The following is a 22,350-nucleotide window of genomic DNA, read 5'->3' on the forward strand; positions in this document are numbered from 1 at the left end:
GTTAACATGGCTGTTCTACTGTCTTGTATTTCTTTGCTGAAAGAAACTGTCAATGAGTCCTTGGTTGATCAGCTTTGTATGTCTATCTGTTTTCATGAGAAACCACTTTGAAGATATCAATATGTAATACAACAGGCATTGTTAATTCCCTAACAACAACAACAAAAAATAACCATTGATAATTTCCTACCTCTTTGTCTGTAATTTGGTAAGGCCCCCATTATTACGTTATCCTTGTTTTACTCTTTAAAATAAAAAAAAATTAAAAAAAAAGAAATGACATCATTCTGATACTAAGTCTTCCATTCAGTCAATGGTGCATCCAAGAATACTTTCCTAAGTTTCATTGGTCTTCTGCATCCCCAGGAACACTGCAAAATTTTTTATAGATCTTGCACTTGGCTTGCTATTATTATGAGTGCAGTTTTCCTTCCATAAGGAAACCCTTTGTGTTAATTTTGCAGCCTGATATCTGATAGAATTTTTATTGTTTATTCTAGTTTTTAAACCTAAATCTTGTGATTTTTCCTAAGTAAATTCTTATTATCTGCAAATGGGATAATTATAGTCTTGCTTTCCAATATTATCTTCTACTTTTTTTCTTATCCAGGTGCAACAGTAAATTATGGGTAACATCTTTTTGTGGTTCTTTACTGTGATTGTTTTTCCTGTAAGTTTATTAATGCATCTAATTTTCCATTATGTTTATTTGTGGATGTGTGTTTCTTTTAAAACTCTTAGATATTTTGTTTGTTGACTCAGTAATATTTCTTCTGGTCAACTGTTCCAAGAGAAGTATGAAAAACAATTTTGCCCGGTATTATTTATTGTAGCACTAACTTACCTTTTTTAAAGAAAAGACTCTCTTGGAAAGAACCCCATTGATTAACAACATAATAGTTGAGATTATAGCTAAACAGAATATTAAAAAATAACAACATGGAAACTTCTAATATCATTTGTAAAGACACTATGAAAATGACTACCACCTTAATTAAGAAATTTATATAGTGCTCCAATGACTTCTCTCCCCAATACTACCTTTACTGAACAATGTCTCAGTCAAGCTCCAGTGGCCTAATAGATAAGGCACTGGCTTTCTATTAAATCGTATGCCAATATGGATATAAACAATTTTACACACTGTCTAAATGTAAAAACTTAGTCTTTGGTGGCAGCCTTCATTCTTGAGAATGAATTGTTGTGGAGGTTTACAAGGAATGTTGACAGTCCCTGCTAAGGCTATGGGGTCCAATAAGGTGGCTAGCCGCATGTAACTACTTATGATAAATATAATTAAAAATCACAGCCTCTGCCAGAGCCTTGTAGAACAGGTCTGAAATCCTAGAACTCTGGGAGGCTGAGGCAGGAGAATCAAAAGTTCAAGCCCAGCCTAAGCAACTTAGCAATGTAGCCAGACTTTGCCTCAAAAAAAAGGTCTAGGGATACAGCTCAATGTGAAAGCCCTGGATTCAATCTCTAGTTTGTTTTGTTTTTTTTTTTTTAAAGAAAAGCCAGGCATGGTGGTGCATGCCTGTATTTCCAGTACTCCAGAGGTTGAGGCAGTAGGATTGTTGTAAGCTGAAGACTAGCCTGGCTACAAAGTGAGCTCAAGGCCACCCTGAACTGCATAGCAAGACCCTGTCACAAAACAACCAAAAAAAAAAAAAATTAGCTTTGCACTACACAGTGGTCCATGCCTGCAATCCCAGCAGTTTAGGAAGCTGAGGCAGGATTGTCAGTTCAAGGGCAGTCTATACATCTTAGCAAGACTCCATCTCAAAATCAATAAATAAAAATAAAAAGGCAAGGGATGTTGCTCAGAGCAAGGGCCTTCGGTTCAATCCCCAGTAACACACACACTCAGAGATTCAGTTCCTCAGGCACACTAGCCACATTTCAAGTGCTCAGAAGTTAGTATCTAAGATGCTGTTTAGGACAGCTCTAGAGAATCCCATTGTAGGGGGCAATGAATCTTAGCATATTATTTCAGATAAAATAGTTTTGGTAAAAGCCTGCATGGTGCCTTGGGAAGCCTCCCGGGACAGTGTAAGAGCTAATTTTCCAGATCAACACTGCCCAGGAATGTCTCCCCAAGATAAGGGCGTGCCTAGGCCTAGGTAAACCTCTGTGACCCTGCCTGGGCAGTTCCATCTCCCGGCCCTAGGTAAACATTGTAACCCTAAAGGAATGCATAGGTTGTAAAAAAGGAGACAAATGGAATATAATAGAGGAAACACCTATCATGGTTAGACATGCAACCTGCAACTGACCTGGGGTCCAACAGGATGAGAGAAACACCAAATGCCCACTGGGGTCAGCAAATGTAACATCCCAGTATGTTGCCAATGGAAACCAAAATGTATATAAGGTGAAACAAAGTTGGCCACTGGCCCACTTGCAGATTGGCAAGGGAAGTAAGGGTGGCTAGCCTCAAATTAAACTCTGGTTTTGTTCTCAGTAGACTCGGGTCTCTTGTGGAATACAGCCCAATTTGTGCCAGGGGAATTTCTGCTGTAACACCATTCTGATCTTCAACTTGCTTGTGCTCTTGCCTAAAACTTCCTGGCCAGAGGAGGGCTTACAGCTGTAGTGGTTGATTGATTATGTCAACTTGAGAAGTTTAGAAGCATAACTAAACTTGGCTCATCAACCGGCTCAGCAATTCTACACTAGGGTGTAGAGGAGCCACTCTAGGGTGTAGAGAGGCCACCCTAGGGTGGATCATCACCTAGATAGCATAAAAGGGAAATGAAGAAGGACAGAGGAACTTCCATTCCTTTTGGAGGAGCTCCAATCTTCACCTTCAGCTTGGACTTCTCCTGGCTTCTAGTGCAGACTCTTTGGCTTCCACCTTGGATCCTTCAGCCTTCTGTTGCAGACTCATTGGCCTCCTGGTATGGACTTGCATGGAACTCTGCAGTGACCTCCAGACCCTAGACTGATCCCTTCGGTCTTCAGTGTACAGATACCCTCTGCACGCTTCCTCACACAACTCTCTGGCTGACAGTTGTAAGCCAATCTTGCAATTTCTTATACGTTTGTACATCTTGTGTTATATCTGTTTCTCCAGTAAAACTTTGACTGAAACAATGGCTATGCTCCCCACTGGCAGTCACCATTGCCCTCTGCTCTTAAAAGCACACCTCCCGCTGACCCAGATGCCTTTTGAGTTGTGTAGAATTCTGCCCAAGTATAGTGAAAGTCATATTACTACAATAAAACTCATGTGCCCATTCCTTAGCTATGTAAATAGGGTGTTTTAGCACCTGCACAGATAAAAATGACAAGTCAGTGTAGAAGATGATCAATAAAATTCATCCAACTAATATAATGTGAATTGTTTAAAAACCCTTCTTATTAAATCTATGCTTCTTCAAACCCCACTGTTAATGGTTTGATTTATGGTACTGAAGTCTCCTTCTGGGGGTAGATTCTAGGTTCTCTGTCCTGAACAAAGAGTTGGTCAAGACAACTACAAATGGTAGCAAGGCTTTACATTTATTAAAAGTTGGAAAAGGAACAGGCTCTGCAGAGCAAGTTTGAGCCACGTAAAAGTAGGAAAAGAATATTCCCTACAGCATAAGAGTGAGCCACCGTGCAGGAGAGAACACAGTGTCAAAAACTCAGTGGGGACTCTCTTTTTTGTATCACCCATTCCTCAGGCTGACGTCAGTTCTAGGCTATTCTATGGAAAACCTGATTGGATTCTCACAAGAAGTCCCCACGCAGGCCTTTGGTAACTGTTCTGTACATGTATCCTAGAATTTTGTAATTTACACATCACACCTACTTCCTCAGCTAACCTTGCCACACCTTAATATCCTGTCTCACTCTCAATAGCCAAAGCAATCACAAGCAAAGAGCAATGCTGCAGGCATCACAACATTCAATTTCAAAATATACTACAATGTCATAGTAACAAAAACAGCATGGTGCTGACACAGAAATAGATATGTAGACCAATGGGATAGAATGTAGGACACAGAAACAAATCCATAGAACTACAATCATGTGCTTCTTTACAAAAGGGTCAAAAACATCTTGGAGAAAATATAACCACCCTCCCTTTTCTTTTTGTACTGGAGATTGGGCCTTTGTTCTGAGGTATATTCCAGCCCTTTTTTATTTTTTATTTTGAGGATCTAAAAGAGCTCAAACTGCCCAGGCTCAGTTTAAACTTGTAATCCTCCAGCCTCAGCCTCCCAGAGTGCTGGGATTACAAGTGTGTGCCACCACACCCAGTGAAAGACAGTTCTTTTAATACAGGGTGCTAGGGAAACTGGATATCCCCATGTAAGAGTGAAACCAGATCCTTTTCTCTCACCCTGTACAAAAATCGACTAGAAATCAACCAAAGATCTAGGTATAAGTCTCAAAACACTGAAATTACTAGAAGAAAACACAGGAGAAACAGGCATAGGCAGACTTCCTGAATAGGATTATAGTATCATAGCACATAATAGCAAAAATCAACAAATGGGACTACATCAAACTGAAAAGCTTCTGCAAAGCAAAACAATTATCAGAGTAAAGAGACAGCCTATAGCATGGGAGAAAGTCTTTGTGGGCTATTTGACAGAGAATTAATAACCAGAATACTATATAAAGAACTCAAAAACTTAACACCAAAAAGAGTCAATAAATGGGCAAATGAATAGACACTGTTCATTTGGCCAAGAAATATATGAAGCATATGAAAAGATACACCACAGCTTTAGCCACTAGGGAAAGGCAATCAAACCACATTAAGATTCCCTCTCACTACAGTCAGAATAGATGTGTCATCAAGAATGCAAAAAGCAATAAACAGTCCAGATAGGGAGAAGGGAAAAGGAACTCTTCTACAGCTATTTGTGGAAATGTCAATAAGCACAGCCACTATGGAAATCAGTATGCAAGCTCTTGTGTTGGTTACTTTTCTGTCATTGCTGGGACAAAATAACTGATGCCCAAAATTAAGAAAGGAAAGGTTTATTTCGCTTACAGTTTGTGGAGATTTCAGTCCATACTTGGCAGATTACAAGGCAGACTGGCACATGGCAGAGGGCTACAGCTCACGGCAGCAGAACACAGCAAAAGCAACAAGCACAAAAGCCAGGAATGGCGGCAAGCAGCCTCTTGGTCTCCCTTACATAGGCAAACTATCCACCCCAGGGCGGGTGTAGCTCTTACACCCATAATCAATCAAACTCTAAAAGCCTGCCCCATGACCGCACGAGGCTTTGGAGGAAGCCAGGCACAAACCATAACAGCTCTTCAGAAACTAGTACAGCTACCATTTCATCCACTTATACATAGGTATATTCCCAAAAGAACAGTCAGAATACTAAAGAGATACCTGCATTTATTGCAGCACAATTCTTAGTTTGTGGAACCAGCCCTGGTGCCCATCATCAGATAAATGGTTAGAGAAAATCAGGTATATATAGAGAATGGAACACTATTCAGGCCTAATGACAAACTAAATCATGTCATTTGCAGAAAAAATGAGGTAAGAAATTATCATGTATGTAAATCAAAATAAGCCAGACTCAGAAAGTCAAATAGTATACATTTCCTCTAATGTATGAAATCCAAAGAGAGGAACAGGAAGAGATGGGGTCAGGGAAATGTAAAGGAGAATATTAGAAAATAAAGAGATGAAGGGGAAAGGAAAAGGAGGGTCATGGGAGATTTGAAAATATTCGAAGTGTGGTAGGTACATGTGCCGATAGGCCAAAATGAAACTCATTATTCTGTATAACACACACCATAAAATAACAAATTAAGTTCCTTTTCCAACCATTTCACTTTTTGCAGAACTGATCATAAAATTTAACAATATATTTGTTTGCTAATTACCCAGAAGATAATTAATTTAAAAATGTTAAAAACTATAATCTCCTAAATTCATTAGAGATGTATTGAGCCAAAATACCAGAGATGAAGAGATCTCTGAAACGAGGTTTACTGAATCATTACAAATGTTAGCCAAAAAAAGATAGGACAAGGTCCTGGGTAAGTTCCCACAACTACTAGCAGCACGGTCAAGTAAAATTCGAAAATGCCCGTAGGGCCAAAGAAAAACTTGCTGTTTGCGGTCTTGAGTCTAGCGACTTCAACATATTAGAATGTGGAGCAGTTTTGTGAGGTCTAGGAGGTTTTAGTTTGTTATTTTTGGCCAGAAGCTATTAGCTGTTTTCATCTCCTGGCCTGTAACTACATTTAGGGCATCTCAGAATTTCACTTTTATTAAATAAATAAAATGTAAAAGCATAACATAGTTAACAGTAGGATAAAATTCAATAAGGGACGTGGAATGAAAGTATTTTAAAGACAAAACTCCCATGAACATAAAAATTCAAGGTAAAAACCAAAAAAGGTGTAAAATTTCGGTTAAAAGTGGAAGTCCGTCAAACTTCACGCGAACAACCTTTGCAGTAATAGTGAGCCTCGCCTTGAGAGGCCGAGGCCTGCGTAGGGTGGATTCCCTGCAGAGCGGGTCCGGGCCCTCGCTCCGGCCTTTCCGGGAACCCCAGCACAGCGCCCGCCTCCCCAGGTCTTGCAACCCCCGGGCTCCAGGGTCACTCCCGCCGCCTCGGTAACTAACTGCGAGTCTACACGCACGTGCGTAGGACGTTATATTTGTACCCTACCAAACCACGGGTTTACTTCACTACCTACACCCCGCCTTCTACTCCACTCTGCAAGGTAAAGTCCACAAAAACAGAAAACACCCCCAGCAATTTCCAAGCAAGCAGCCCAAACGGCGTGTGATAATGTAGTCAGCGGAGCTCTCACTCTGTACGGCGTGGTTGTGCGGCATGAACCGCAGCGCACTCTGCAGATCACTCCGCAGATCACGTGCCCGAAGGAGGACGAGCAGTCGAGTCAGTCCTCCAATGTGCTAGAGAGGGCTCGGAAGTGCCCTGGGGCCGGCGTGGGTGCTTCCGGCCTGGCGGTCCGCGCTTTTGTCCCGCCGGCGGCCGGGCTCCTGCGGCGCCGCCACAGCCAGTACGTGAGTCCGGGGCCACCCGCGCTCCCGCCCCCGGGCCCTGCCTGCCACGCCCTTCCTTCTTGGTCGGGTCCAGGCTGCCCCGCAGGCCTTGGGCGGGATCGGGAGAAAGTGAATTCCCCCACACCTTTCAGGGGGCGGGTTGGGGCGAGAAAAGGGAAGGAAAGACCTCGGGGTGGCCCCTACGGGGAAGGCCGGCCCGCGAACAGCCCGGGAGCCCCAAGGATCTCGCTGTGTCCTCCGCGCAGGCCGGGCTCAGGTTAGCTTTGCTCGGTGCCCGGGGAAAGCTGGAGTCCCGCCCCCATGCTTTTCAGCTGCCCATTGCTGTCTCAGGTGAGGAGGGAGCAGAACCCTGAAAATGTGTTCTTTGAAATACCGCCCTGTCGCCCTCCTTCGCAGTTAAGTTTGGCCCTGGGACTTAGGAAGTACAGCACCAGAGGGATAGTTAGGGGCGATCTGGACTGACTCCGTCGCCCCCTTTTTCGGTGGAAGAATGGTGTTGAGACTTCTGTGGTAGTGTGGTCGGAGCCCCCAGAGAGCGTGTCCTGGTCGTGGCCTTGGGGAAGTGCCTGTGTACCCGCATTTGTGCTGCCCTAATTGAGGTAGGGAACGGACATGGAGGAGGCTCTTGCACGCAAGCACGGCGGTGAGGGAATGTAAAGAGAAGGGGCGCGGGCCGAGGAGGGGTGCCGAGTATCGCCAGCACTGGGTGTTTGCTATAGGAAAACAAGGCGGCCTGCAGGATTTAGCCGTTAGGGGTATCGGTATGTAGGCAGGCAGCAGGACTTACTATTATTTAAAGTAATTTCTGAACATGTAATACAGTCAACGTAGCTTCTATATTAAAAGCACTAAAAAGTTGGTGGAAAGATTTTCTTCCACTTAAGCTGTATTCCTAGACTTTAGCTGCTTAGGTAACCACTTTTGTTGGTTTGAGTGTATCCTGCCAGGATGTCTTTATTCAAATACAGACAAATGTAAACGTAACTAGTCCTACCTTTATTCTGACAGGTGTTAGAATACAAACCCATCCGCCCCATTGCATCTACCAAATATTATATTAACAACATTACAAATTATTTTACGTATCAGAAGACCGCGAGTTTGTTTTACAGCGCTATGGTACTGGATTTGCCACTGTTTACATGTTTTGGATGTTCATGATTTTAAATCTATATGGGGACATGTTTGGTTTTTTTTCTTTCTCTTCCAATACTGAGGATTGAACCCAAGGAATGCTGAACTATGCCCCTAGCCCGATTTTTTGTTTTTATTTTTAATTTTTATTTTGAGAGCATCTCAGGTTGTCCCAGAGTAGGCTTTGACTTCTGATTCTCCTGCCTCAGGCTTCTCAGTAGCTGGGGAGAGCATCTATCCCGCTGTCCCAATTTTTTTTGTTACCTTAAACAATGGTATATTGAATGGCTTTGTCCTAGGTTAAGGTTGTTAGATTGTTGTGTGGTACTGGGGGGTTTAACACAGGTCTTTAGCGCTGAGCTGCATCCCCAGCCTTTTTAAAAATATTTTTTGAGACCGGGTCTCATCACATCGCTGAATCTCTAAATTGCCCAGACTTGGCTTAACTTTTGCAGTCCTTCCTCAGACTTCCAGGCATTCCACTACAATCCTTAAAAGGCCTCAACCACCTGTAAGGACCTTACAGGTGTTCCACTACACCACCAGTTTAGAGTAAAAGATTTTGTTTTTTTGTCGGGGAGACGTGAGACGGGGTATTGGTATGTAGTCCAGGTTAATCTTGAACTCACTTTCTCAGCCTCCAGAGTTCTGGGATCGCAGTCGTGCACCACCATGCCTAGCAGGTAAAGGTGGGGCTAAACGGTTACATTTTTTTCTTCACGTTAATTCAGTCATTTATTGGCAGATTGTTAAATATGTCAAATCATTATTATATTTGTGTAGTATGCAACAAATACAATTAAGTAAAAACTAATCTCTCTCCTGGGACTTGTGTTTATGGTATTTAGTCCTACACTGGCCTAGTAGGCTAGCTTGATCCATTGTTCTCTTCAAGCCAGTCCCTTCTGCCTTAGTTTCAGAAAATCAGCTTGTCTTTCAGATTTTCCTTTGGGTACTTTCTTCTGTGGGGTGACTAGAAATCTCTTTTATGAGGTATTAGAACATTCTATTCCTTTTTTTTTTTTAGAGAAAAAATCACCTTTGATCCTTATTTCTGTTTTTGAGGAATAGAAACAACTCATGTTAACCATTTACAATTCTGATATCCATAAACTAAATTCCAAAATAACAAGAACATAGGTCATACTCTTTTTTTAATCTTTTTTTTTTTTTTTTTTTTTTTTTTTTTGGTTTTTCTCCGGTACCGGGAACTGAACTCACGACCTTGCACTTGCCAGGCAGGCACTTTTGCTGCTGAGCTAAATCCCCAGCCCCTTCTTTTTTTTATCTTCATGTCATTTCGTTCACTCATTTTTTGTCCCAACTTTTATTTGCCCAGGTATTCTTTCTTTTGATTTGGTAAGTATTTTGTGGCCACATTCCTTTATCTTTCTTTTTTTCTCTGTCCATTTTAAAATCAAATATAAATATTGACGAATCCTAGTGTGACACTTGAAAAAGTAAATTACTTTGTAGAATATGGTTGGACTCTGGAAATTTAGGGTAGTTGCTGGCGTGTTGCACCTGCTTTGTTTGTTTGTTTGTTTTTGCAGTCTTAACAAGAGAGAATTTCTAGCCAGAGTGAGCCACAGTTGCTTTGGGGAGTTGCTTAGACTCTTGAGAAGTAGCTCCCAACTCCCTAGAGGAAAGACAAGAATTAAGTACAAGACAAGGTTCTTACTAGATATATGAACTTTTTTGGTTTGTTTGTTTGAGACAGGGTCTTGCTAGGTATTTGGGCAGGGCTTGAACTTACTATGTAGCCCAGGCTGGCCTTGAACTCCTAGAGATCCTCCTGCCTCCTCAGCCTCCTGAGTGTTGGGATTACAGGTGTGCACTACCATGCCTGGCTCTGTTTGAACTTTTGTAGGCACGGATGACGATGTGAACAAGCACAGAAATGAGCAAATGTATGGGTCATATGTAATTTGTAAGGAAGGGAGAACATTCTCTGGCTGACTTTCGACTGATGTGATTGAGCAGGGTACTGTTATGCTTCCTGTTGGTTAAAAATTGGCTAGAGTGAGATTTCCCATTTAGCCTTTAGAACTTTTAAAAAATTCAGTCCTTTCTTGCTGTCTCTGGACGAGTTGTAATTGGAGTAATTCCTTTCTTGTGTCAAGCAGGAGACATGACAGCTACCACAAGTCTTGATGGGCTTATAGCAGCCTCCTGGAACTCCAGGTCTTGGTTCTTTCTCCTCTCAGTCCATTCTCCTACTGCAGTACAAATGATCATTCTTTTTCAAATATTTTTTCTTAATGAAAAAACACACACAGGAGAGTAGAGTATTACAATGAACTCCCATAAAACCATCACTCAGATTCAGTAGTTTTAGGAATCTACTATATTTGTTTCATCTTTACCTTTTTATTTTTTCTTGGTTGAGATATCTTTAAGAAACTTCCAGGCACCATGGCATTTTACCTAGCATACTTCAATTGGCATTTAAAAAAAGGACACATAATAGCTACAATACCTTTATCCCATCTTAAATTAACTTTGATTCCCTGGTGTTATCTAACAGAGGATGGCAAACTTGTACTCTGTTTTTGTATGGCCCATAAGCTAAGAATGGTTTCTATACTTTTAAAAAAAGATAGTAGTAATAAGCAACGCCCATAAAACTTTTACTGTTTGTTGTCCAGCTCTTTGCAGAAAATGATAACAGCCCCTGATTTAATAAAACAAATGATTTCCCAAAATTTATATTTGGTACTCCTTTGTCTAAAATTCCTGAGGGTCAAGTCTGGACTCTTTCGTGTGAGTCAGCCCTTGGTTTAGCCCTTATTTTTGTTTACCTGTTAAGCTTTGCCCACTGCCCTATACTCTAAATGTCTGGAGGGTGGTGAGTATCAGTTGCTTTGTGCCTGCTCTTTCCTTTCCTGGGAATGCCCTCTCCTTCATGAAACTCTTCATTCTTCAGGGCAGAGTCTGACCCCTCCCCTTCTCCCCCATCTGTGCTTGTATTTACCTCTGTCAAATACTCCTAGTCTGTGGGCCTTCTCTTACTGTCTCTGTTCATTCCCAGGACTAGCCCAGGGCGTTCTCTTACTGTCTGTGTTCATTCCCAGGACTAGCCCAGGGCCTGGAATAAAAAGCAAGATATGGATCATAATTTACGCTCCTTGTACAACACTCAACATCAGTGATAACTGAGATACTAGAATGCATCTTCAGTATTATAAGAATAAGTACTTCTCTTGTTTGCCTCTGTATATTAGCAGCATTTTACTGTAGTGCTATCTTAGTGTTCTGCCTGTATTTTTGTTTGTTGGTAGTACAGGTATTGAACACATGGCCTCCTTCTTGCTAGACAAGTGCTATACATTGTGAGTACTTTCTGCTTTTTTTATTTTGAGACCAGCTTGTTCTGTTGCCTAGACTGACCTCAAACTTGTGATCCTCTCCTGCTTCAGCCTTCTGAGTAATTGGGATTGCAAGCATGTACCACCACGCCTGTGTTCTGATTGGCCTTTTCTTAAGTGTTGGAATTTATTAATTCAAATTTCATTTTAAGCTATCTATTTCCAATTAATTTGTACATTTATAGTGATCTGTTTTGATTTCATTCAATTAGAGGATCAACTGAATTACACCAAGTGATAACACTGTGCATCTATCCAAACAGAAGAGATTAAGTAGAGCCTCTAAGTTAGAGAAGTAAGCAGTGACTTATTTGTCATTTGATGAAGATGAGGTCAGTCTATAGCCAGACAACCAACCCCAAAGGACATGGAGGGAACTAAGAAAATACGCTGTCAGTTGAAGGAAACAGCAGACCTAGAATTATTGATTGCTGTTGTAGTGATGAGTGAGTTAGAATGGCCCACTGCCTGTCTGAGGAATTATTTCACATGTCTGGATGTAGAAGGCGTGGCTTTGAGAAGTGTGTGTGTTCTGTGTTGCTCTAATAAAGTACAACAAACTGGTTAAGTTTTATAATGAACAGAACTTTACTTCTCACAGTGGCATATGGTAAGGAGGGTGTTCCTTGTTGTGTGCCCGTGCAGTGGAAGGCAGCATAAGGCAGAAGAGAAGGGAGGCAAAGTGAGGCTGAACTGTTTTTTTTGTTTTGTTTTTTTCTTTTTAAATAAGGGACCCCCTTCCATTTTCATAGCATTAATATATTTACTACATAAAGGCAGAGCCTTCATAGCTCTCTCACCTCTTAAAGGTTGTATTTCTGCCAGGCATGGTGGTATGTTCCTATAGTCTCAGCCAGACGGCTGAGACCAGAAGATCCCTTGAGCCCAAGTGTTAAAGGCCAGCTTGAAGGGTAGGAGTGAAGCTAACTCTTGACTCCTTAATACTGTTAAATGGCCATTAAAATTTCAACATGAGTTGAGTTGTGGAGGAGATATTCAAACCCTAGTAGGGAGTGGTGAAGTGTAGAGTTTACAAAACTTCTAACAACTATTAGAGTAAGAATTGTGCAGGGAAAGACAATCACAGTAGTTGAAAAGAATGCTTACACTAAGGCTTTAGCAGCAAGGCAGAGGTAGAGGTAGATGTGGGACTATTTGGACAATAGAGTCAATTAGTCTTATGGCAGTTTTGGACATTACTGAGGGAAATGCAGGGAGAAGAGCCCATTTTTGATTTAGACAAAGGGGAGGGCAGGGGTAGATATAAGTGTCTATAATTGAAGAGAGGCTCTAGGCTAGAGATAAATTTGTAAGAGCTTGTAAAAGTGGTAGGAGCCTTGTATATCCGCAAGGCGACAAAAGGGGAAGTATCTCAGTAGTTAGAATCAAGCGGAAAGGCTCAAGATAGAATGAGGGGGCGAGGAATGTCCAAGGGGCAACAGTTTAGGGTACAAGCAAGCTAATGCAGCTTAAAGAAGCTAATGCAGTGTGGTCTAAGTGGAAGAAGTCAGATTGAGAATCAGAATCAGAAGTTTGAGGGGAAATGGGGCATGAAGTTCATATTTTTAAGAGCAGGAAGCAATATGGTGAAAGTAGTACTTAGAGGGAAAGATAAAGTTGGTGTGGTTGTAATTTACTTTTTGACATCTTAAAAACTTTATCTGAAAATAATTTCAAATATACAGAAAAATTTCAATAATAAGAATGGTAAAAAGATACTGTTAATTCAAATTCACTTGTTTTACTTCATTTTGTCCTCTTGGTCTTATATACCCAAGTTTTTTTTTTCCTAAATGGATTTGAGAAAACTTACATACAGTGCATCTCAGTCTTTACTCTGATAGTTGCAGAATGCTGTTTTTTCCAATTTTATCATTTTTTTCTACATTTAGCAACCAGCAGTCATATTTTGATCTGTATGGTCTTACTGAAATCCTATTTTTAGTAGTTTATAATCCATTACTATGTTATCTTTGGTAACTAAATTGGGTGCTCAAGTTTTGTAACATTCCCCATAATATTCTTGAACCCTTCTTTACTTGCTAGTGTAACAAGATGCCCCAGGTCATCTTATGCATATCCTGATTCCAACCTAGAATCAGACATTTTTATAAGGATTTTGGAACCTTTTATCAGAGAATAGTAATAGAAAACTAGAATAGGCTGTTGATATGCTCATTACCACTGGGATACTTTTGATTTTGACTTTTTAGCAAACTGAGCTAAGAAATATATATACACATACATACTATACATAAAAGTGAATATGTATACTTTCATATAAATGTACATACATACATATATAATGTAGAAATGATGAGTTCACAAAAATTCTCCAATTCATCTCTGTAAGGTTCTTTCTTGTCTTTTACTACAGTAGTTTGAATTTTTATGTATTTCTTCATTCAGGAGACTCCTAAATAATAAATCTTTCGGAATTACTTTCTTTGCCTGTACTACTAGGGAAAAGAAACCTGTTAAAAATATTTTTTATTTGTAATTCTTCTTACACCCTCCCAACTTTCCCAAGCCTGAAAATAAATGAATGAATGAATAAATAAATAAATAAATACACACACACACACACACACACACACACACACACACACAATGAAGTATGTTTCTAAAATACAAGGATTGTTTCCTTGCTCCTATTTATTTTTTTCTGGTCCTGTGGTTTGTGTAGCCATATGAAACCCACGTGAGTTCATTTGTTTCTACTTCTTTCCTGTTTTACCAGTTTTCTCTTGTTTATTCTTACTGATTTAATCTTGCTCTTTGAATATGCAAAATATCATCCACAAGTAAAAAGCAGTACAAAAAACTATAGTGTTTTTTCTCCCTTCTGCTCTTTCTCTACCCCATCCCTTTTAAGGGGCTACTTTATAGATAGGACTATTTCTTTTCTTTCTTATACAAAATTAGCATAGTACTCTATTTTGTATATGTGCCTTAGTTTATTTAACTTGTCTGCTATGCTTGGGCATTTAGGTAGTTTTCCAGATTTTGCAGTTATGAATAGTGCTACAATGATATCTTTGTGTATTGTTGGAAGTATACCTTAAGTATAAACTTTGTGTATTGTTGGAAGTATATCTTAAGTATAAGAAATAAGACTTCAGGATTGAAGGGAAAAAAATATAGTTTTGTTAGATATCAGGAAATTCTCTACCATAAGGGGGCTATGCGAATTTCCATTCCCAACAATATATCAGAATACTTGTTTCCGCCACAGCCTCCACTACTGTCAAGTTTTGAATATTTGCCAAGGTGACAAATGGGAAATGGTATCTTATACTTTATATTTCTCATTAGTGAAGTTGAATGTCTTTGCATGTTTAATATTTTTGTTCATATCTTTTGCTTGTTTTTCAGTTGGATGTTTAGTCTTATTTCCCTTCAGTGTTTGAAAATTCTTATATGTATGTATGTATGTATATTACAATACTGGGATTGAACTCAGGTCTTTAACACCTAGCTACATCTCCAGCTCTTTAAAAAAAAAAAAAAATTTGAGACAGAACTTCTTTAAGTTACCCAGCCAAGGTTTGGACTTAGGATCCTCTTGCCTCAGGTTCTTAGAGTACTGGGATTACGGATGTGTGCCACCCTGTGCATTTTGAAAATTCTTTATATACTAAGAATATTGGCCCTTTATTTATTTACATATCAAGAATATATATCAGAATGCATGATGTAAATACTTTTTCCATTTTGTCATTTATTTGTTGACTTTGTTTCTGATATTTTTACCATAAAATTTTATTTTTACATAGTGTACTTAAACATTAGTCTTTTATTGCATCTGATTTTAGTTAGAAAGCTTTCTGTATACCCAGACCATGGAGGTATTTACCTGCATTTTTTGAGTACTTGTATAACTTTTTTTTTTTTTTTTTTTTTAGTATTTAGAGCCCTGTTCCACTTGAAGTTTATTTCTGTGTATGGTGTAAAGAATGGATGTAATGTTATCTTTTTCTGTTTAGCTTTTAGTAGTTGCAACACTATTAAATAAAGATTGGCTTTTCCCCCAATAGTGTGAAACACCATCATTATCATTTGTTTCTGTGGGTAGTGGGGACAGTTGTTGAACTTTCTATTTCATGTCTGTGTATATATTACTACCACACTGTTTTATTTAGAGTCTTTTTACTATGTTTTCATATCTATTATAGCTAATATCCTCTCAGCTCTTTCTTTGCTTTTTTTTCATAGCAATTTATGTGTGTTTATTTTAAAAGATTGGTCTTACAACTATAGAAACTTAAGTATTTTTCTGTCCTGAGGGTCCAAGGTTAGTGGACATAGAGGGGCCAAGACAGAAAAAGAAATGGATGGAGCAGGGCTCTAATGTGTGTGGGAACAGCATTCTGAACACATTCACCTTTCATTTCCTTCTATCTATTTTATTTTATTTTATTTTATTTATTTTTGTTTGGAGATAGCAAATTGGTGTATAGCCAGGCTGGCCATGGGCTCACTCTATAGCCCCAGATGGCTTCAACTCATGGTGATTGTCCTGTCTCAGCCTCTTGTGTACTGGGATTATAGGCATGTGCCACCACAACCAGCTACATTTACCTTTTATATCAGTGTGTTGCTGCTGTAGTCCTAGAGTTCCACTGTCTACACAGAAGCTGTCATTTCCGTGGACTCTGCCCAAAGTAATAAAGGGAGGTAAGCCTGCTACCATTCTTCAGTGATCTCTGATAATTTTTTAGTATTATATAATAATTATTTAAGTCATTTTGTGATAGTGTCTCAGATGAACCAGTTTTTTTGGTAGTCACCTTAATATCTACTTAGTGATTATTTGATCTTCCTGGCAGTTTCCTAAGCTGTAGCTTCTTTTCCTGCATTGTAATTTTAATTTGGAGTAATCATTCCCATAAACGTAAGTTGGATCACTTTGTGTGTTTTTTAAAAATACATCTACAGCAGGTATGTATTATTATTCATTTTTACTTGCCTGTTTCTTGCTCACATGTTTGCATATACAATTTTTTAAAATCAGATTAACAGAATTTCAGAGTACTGATCCAGAGCATCTGATAGCCAGGGTAAGAGAAGATCAATATTTTAAATAAGTGTACTCAAAAATATTTCATTGTCTAAGGTTGAGGATAGCTAACTTAGAACAGTTTTTTGTTTTTTTTTTGTTTTTTTTTTTTGGTCTCAGGAGCCAGTTTGTTAGCGGAGGAATGATGATGGAGTGTCAGTCACGTGTCAAGTATCTTCAAGGGATCAGAGAATTTCAGCCTGGGCAGTATAAATGCTGTGTAAATCTTTGTTATACTATATTTTTTAGGGCATAATGACAAAGAAAAAATCTGTACATGTTGAGTACAGGTGGAATTTTGTTTTTCTGAATATTTTTAATCCATGATTGGCTGCTTTTATGGATGCAGAATCTATAGATACAGTGAGCCAACTGTACTTCCATTGCTTAATGGTCTGTCTTGGATATGCTCTGTGGTTAGTCTCTTCATAAGTGAGAATGAAAGCTTTGTTTCCTGGCATTTGGAGCATGTTCTGTGTAGTCTCTTTCCTAGCTACAATATGTACTTTTCCATGGTCAGTGCATTACCTGGAGGGAAAGTCCAGGAGACCAAACCATTCCAATTCCAGGCAGTTGCAGGTTGCTTTCTTTCTTGTTTCAGCAGTGAATGTCCACATGATTGCATAACCACAACTACCTCCCCAATATTTCTAGCCACATGCTAATTTCTTCTCTTATTTTTGCCTACTTTTTTGCTGTTTATATATAATTTTACATAATAAAAAGTTATACCTCACTTTTGTCTTACTAGTAATCTTTCTGTCTCCTGTTCTTCAGAGATTTCTTCTACCTTCTCTTTATTTTTCTGAGTAGGTCACATTGTTCAATAACTGCTTAGTGTTATCTATGGTTCCAGGCATTATGTAACCCATTTCAGCTTGCCCTCATGCTCAGCTGTTATACGAGAATAGAAAAATTCTTTGGTCATTGAAAATTCATGGTCCTAATGTTTTAACATTAGCTTCATAAGGGCAGAAGTTTTACATCTACCTTTATATCCCCAGTAATGTGGTTAATAAATATTTATCAAGTGGATGAGTGAAATTTGATATTATTCTTCTAATGTTTTCTAAATGAAGTGAACAGGTTCCATTTTCATTTTTTTGGTTTAGTGTCACATTTGAAGACGAGCACTGAGGATGAGGAACCAATTGGAATGAATGACTATGTTGGAAATCCAGAATATAAGTGGCCAAAAGCAGAAGGTCTTCACAAGGATTATAGGCAAGAATCAAAGATTGATGAAGTTTGTAATTGGGATAGCAAGGTAGAGAATCCATTGGAAAAGTCCAAGGGGAAAAGAATGAAGGAAGACCTAAGTGGCATCATAGAAAAGATTAGCAAAACTAAGAACATGGCAAATATAAAGACAGAACAGGAAGATGAGGCCTCTGAGAAAAGCTTACAGTTGAGCTCAAAGCCTGTTACCCACCAAACTGTCCCTGTAGAACAGAAAAGCAATGAACAAAACAATTGTGTGGAGAATATTAATGGAAACTCTTATAGCATTCTACAGCAGAAAACCAGTGCTGTTAAAAATTCACATAAATGTGATGAGTGTGGGAAGTCCTTCAAATATAATTCCCGTCTTGTTCAACATAAAATTATGCACACTGGGGAAAAACGCTATGAGTGTGATGAGTGTGGAGGGACTTTCAGGAGCAGCTCCAGCCTTCGAGTCCACAAGCGGATCCATACTGGGGAGAAGCCGTACAAGTGTGATGAATGTGGGAAGGCTTATATGTCCTATTCCAGCCTTATAAACCACAAAAGCACTCATTCTGGGGAGAAGAACTGTAAATGTGATGAGTGTGGAAAATCCTTCAATTATAGCTCTGTTCTGGACCAGCATAAAAGGATCCACACTGGAGAAAAGCCCTATGAGTGTGGTGAGTGTGGGAAGGCCTTCAGAAATAGTTCTGGTCTCCGAGTCCACAAGAGGATACACACAGGGGAGAAACCTTATGAATGTGACATCTGTGGAAAAACTTTTAGTAATAGCTCTGGTCTGAGGGTCCACAAAAGGATTCATACAGGTGAGAAGCCCTATGAATGTGATGAGTGTGGGAAGGCCTTCATTACTTGCAGGACACTTCTAAACCACAAAAGCATCCACTTTGGAGATAAACCATATAAATGTGATGAGTGTGAGAAATCCTTCAATTATAGTTCTCTTCTCATTCAGCATAAAGTCATCCACACTGGAGAGAAACCTTACGAGTGTGATGAATGCGGTAAGGCCTTCAGGAACAGTTCGGGCCTCATAGTGCATAAAAGGATTCACACGGGAGAGAAACCTTATAAGTGTGATGTCTGTGGCAAAGCATTCAGCTATAGCTCAGGCCTTGCAGTCCATAAGAGCATTCACCCAGGGAAGAAAGCCCATGAATGTAAAGACTGTGGCAAATCCTTTAGTTATAACTCACTCCTTCTTCAACATAAAACTATTCATACTGGAGAGAGACCTTATGTATGTGATGTATGTGGGAAAACTTTCAGAAACAATTCAGGCCTCAAAGTCCACCGGAGACTTCATACTGGGGAAAAACCGTACAAGTGTGATGTGTGTGGGAAAGCCTATATCTCACGCTCTAGCCTTAAAAATCACAAAGGTATCCATCTAGGGGAAAAACCCTATAAATGTAGCTATTGTGAGAAATCCTTCAACTACAGCTCTGCCCTTGAACAGCATAAAAGGATTCATACTAGGGAGAAACCTTTTGGGTGTGATGAGTGTGGAAAAGCCTTCAGAAACAATTCAGGCCTTAAAGTACATAAACGAATCCACACTGGGGAGAGACCTTACAAATGTGAAGAATGTGGGAAAGCATATATCTCACTGTCAAGCCTTATAAATCATAAAAGTGTACACCCTGGGGAGAAGCCCTTTAAATGTGATGAGTGTGAGAAAGCCTTCATCACATACCGAACCCTTATAAATCACAAAAAAACTCATCTTGGAGAGAAGCCCTACAAATGTGATGTGTGTGAGAAATCTTTTAATTACACTTCACTTCTTTCTCAACACAAAAGGGTACACACTAGAGAGAAACCCTATGAATGTGATAGATGTGAAAAGGTCTTCAGAAACAACTCAAGCCTTAAGGTTCATAAAAGGATACATACCGGGGAGAAGCCCTATAAATGTGATGTGTGTGGAAAAGCCTACATCTCACACTCAAGCCTTATTAACCATAAAAGTACCCACCCTGGCAAGACACCCTATACATGTGATGAATGTGGTAAGGCTTTTTTCTCAAGCAGAACTCTTATAAGCCATAAAAGAGTCCATCTTGGGGAGAAACCCTTCAAGTGTGTTGAGTGTGGAAAATCTTTCAGTTACAGCTCTCTCCTTTCTCAGCACAAGAGGATCCATACAGGGGAGAAACCCTATGTATGTGATAGATGTGGGAAGGCATTTAGGAACAGCTCGGGCCTCACAGTGCATAAAAGGATCCACACAGGTGAAAAGCCCTATGGATGTGATGAGTGTGGGAAGGCATACATCTCACACTCAAGTCTTATCAACCATAAAAGTGTTCACAATGGGAAGCAGCCCTATAATTGTGAGTGTGGAAAGTCCTTCAATTATAGGTCGGTCCTTGATCAGCACAAGAGGATCCACACTGGGAAGAAGCCATACCGTTGTAATGAGTGTGGGAAAGCGTTTAATATCAGGTCAAATCTCACCAAGCATAGAAGAATCCATCCTGGAGAAGAATCTTTAAATGTGATAAATGTGGAGAGTCAGTGTAGTACATCCCAGATGAGGATCTACGAGGGAGGGATTGCTTTGGGTGGGACCAGGATGAAGATGCCGCTATGGGAGGCAGAGCTTTCCAAGTCTCAAAGAACTCATATGGAAGAGAAACCACATGAATGTAAGAATTTTTGAGATCTATATTCACAGCTTGTAATTTTCATAGTATAAATGAAACCATTCTACATAACCATAAGTAACCATTTCTGTGATTTTCACACAGTCAGCAAAGAAGGCTCCAGTTTCAAGATAGTTGAGCCCTTTTGGAATATAAAATAGTCCACACTGGGAATTTAAAGTATCAAAGTGATGGCATATTTTTGAAATTCTAAAAATTAAGCAGATATTTTTGAACCTAAAATATGTAGATGACAAAAGGGCTCTAATTAGAAATCATATCACCATATAAACTACTTGAGTAAATTTTGTGAGTAGAAATGTAGGTAATTCAGGCATAGCTTTTAATCCCTATTGTATCTTGGACAGTAAAAAGGAAGAAAAATCTAAGAAGGGCCTCAAGGCAACAGGCAAATTTAGGGAGAGATAGGCTTCAGGGAATAGAAATGTATTAGTGATTATGAATTACATAAAATAATTGAATGGTTTGGGGGAGGTAGATGACCACTTCTGAAACAAAATTTGGATTTCTTTATAGGAAAAAAAAAACTGTAATAAGTCTTAACTTGAAGTAGGAGTCACTCTAGAAATGCAAATTGAATTTACTATGCTAATACTCTAGTTGAGTGAGTGACAGTTTTTTAAAGTTTCAAATGAACTCCAATGAATAATGAATGTGATAAATGAAAACTTAGGTTGTTACAGTAAACTGGTCTATCATGGAATGGATTTTGGTACCTGTAATAGTTAACAGAACACATCTTCAATGTGAATTTGCACCTTATAGAATTGATTCAGGGATTCCTGTGAGTGGGAATGTTGGGAAGGAGGGCATTTTATTACAAGAGCTAAAATGCTAATAGCTACCAGTAATTGAGAGAGAATAAAAAATCTATGGTTCTTTATACTCCTGTTAAGTGTTTGTTTTGAAATTCATTGTAAAGATTTCATGTACCATATGTGTACTGTATATTGTCACTTGTAAAGTATGAATACTTTGTTCAGGGCTCAGTCTTTGTCATGAAGGCCAGATAGTTATGGTAAGGTAAGGTGCAAATCCAATAAAGAAATTCTTCAAATGTAAACAGGCTGTGACTTCCTTTAGATGGAGCATTCTACAGAGCAATTTGTGTACCACATCTCTGTGGAGTAATTTATACCAGATTTATACCAGAGAAGGTAGCAGGAAGCTTATCTCACAGGGGTAGTATAACAGGTTTAACCAAAAGCTGGATAATGTCTGTCTCCAGTAGAACCACAGATGTATTCTGTGGGGACCACAGGTAAGTACTGTGATAGTCTTAATGGGCGTGAGTCCTAACCTGAGAGAGTGGGCAGATCGTATGAAGGCTTGGTCACAAGAAATAATTTCTGAGGAACAGAATTTAGCACAAAATATTGTTAACTATAGAAGTGCTGTCTAGGTAACCAAAATGCTTCAAGTAGACTCTTGTAAGTAACTTGTCCAAGGCTAATGTGAATGAGGCTGAATTCTCTGGTTTCTGGCTTCAGAATCTGTTTGCAAGAGAATATACTAGCAAGTACTTTATCTCCACCCCTACCCCATAGGCTTTGGTGGATGAGATGAGCAAAGGGCAAGACAAAGTATTTCTGCCATCCAATTCCACTTGGGGAGATCATGACCACTTTTGCTATGTGTTCACCTCTGCATATAACATGGTTATAACATGGGTCTGCATATAAATGACCCTGCCCATACACTTGGTTAAATGTATTCAGCAAATGTTGAGAATCTGCCAGGCACAATCCATTGTCCTAGGCACTGCACAGGGACAGGATGAAAGCAGTAATACTTGGTAGTTAAATAAGGAAGAAAAATGACAAGCAAAATTGCCCTAATATATGAACTGACCTCTGTAGGTGTTCAAAGGAAAGTGACCATAGCCAACCA

The 22,350-nt window shown here is 39.4% G+C and overlaps 1 protein-coding gene across 2 annotated transcripts; it reads left to right on the forward strand.

The window, feature by feature from the left end:
• Nucleotides 1-6,923: 6,923 nt before the first annotated feature.
• Zfp62 (ZFP62 zinc finger protein) lies at nucleotides 6,924-21,523 on the forward strand. 2 transcript variants are annotated; one of them, XM_013507546.1, is made up of 2 exons: nucleotides 6,924-6,996; nucleotides 17,674-21,523. In XM_013507546.1, coding segments are annotated over exons 1-2 (2,784 nt in total). In that variant the 5' UTR covers nucleotides 6,924-6,995; the 3' UTR covers nucleotides 20,457-21,523. The 2 variants fall into 2 exon arrangements, with proteins under 2 accessions (XP_013363000.1, XP_005410163.1); XM_005410106.2 differs by lacking the exon at nucleotides 6,924-6,996 and adding an exon at nucleotides 14,993-16,179.
• The last annotated feature ends 827 nt before the right edge of the window (nucleotides 21,524-22,350 follow it).

Source organism: Chinchilla lanigera, unplaced genomic scaffold (genome assembly GCF_000276665.1).
Source record: "Chinchilla lanigera isolate Chin_1 unplaced genomic scaffold, ChiLan1.0 scaffold00129, whole genome shotgun sequence".
Classification (NCBI taxonomy): domain Eukaryota; kingdom Metazoa; phylum Chordata; class Mammalia; order Rodentia; family Chinchillidae; genus Chinchilla; species Chinchilla lanigera.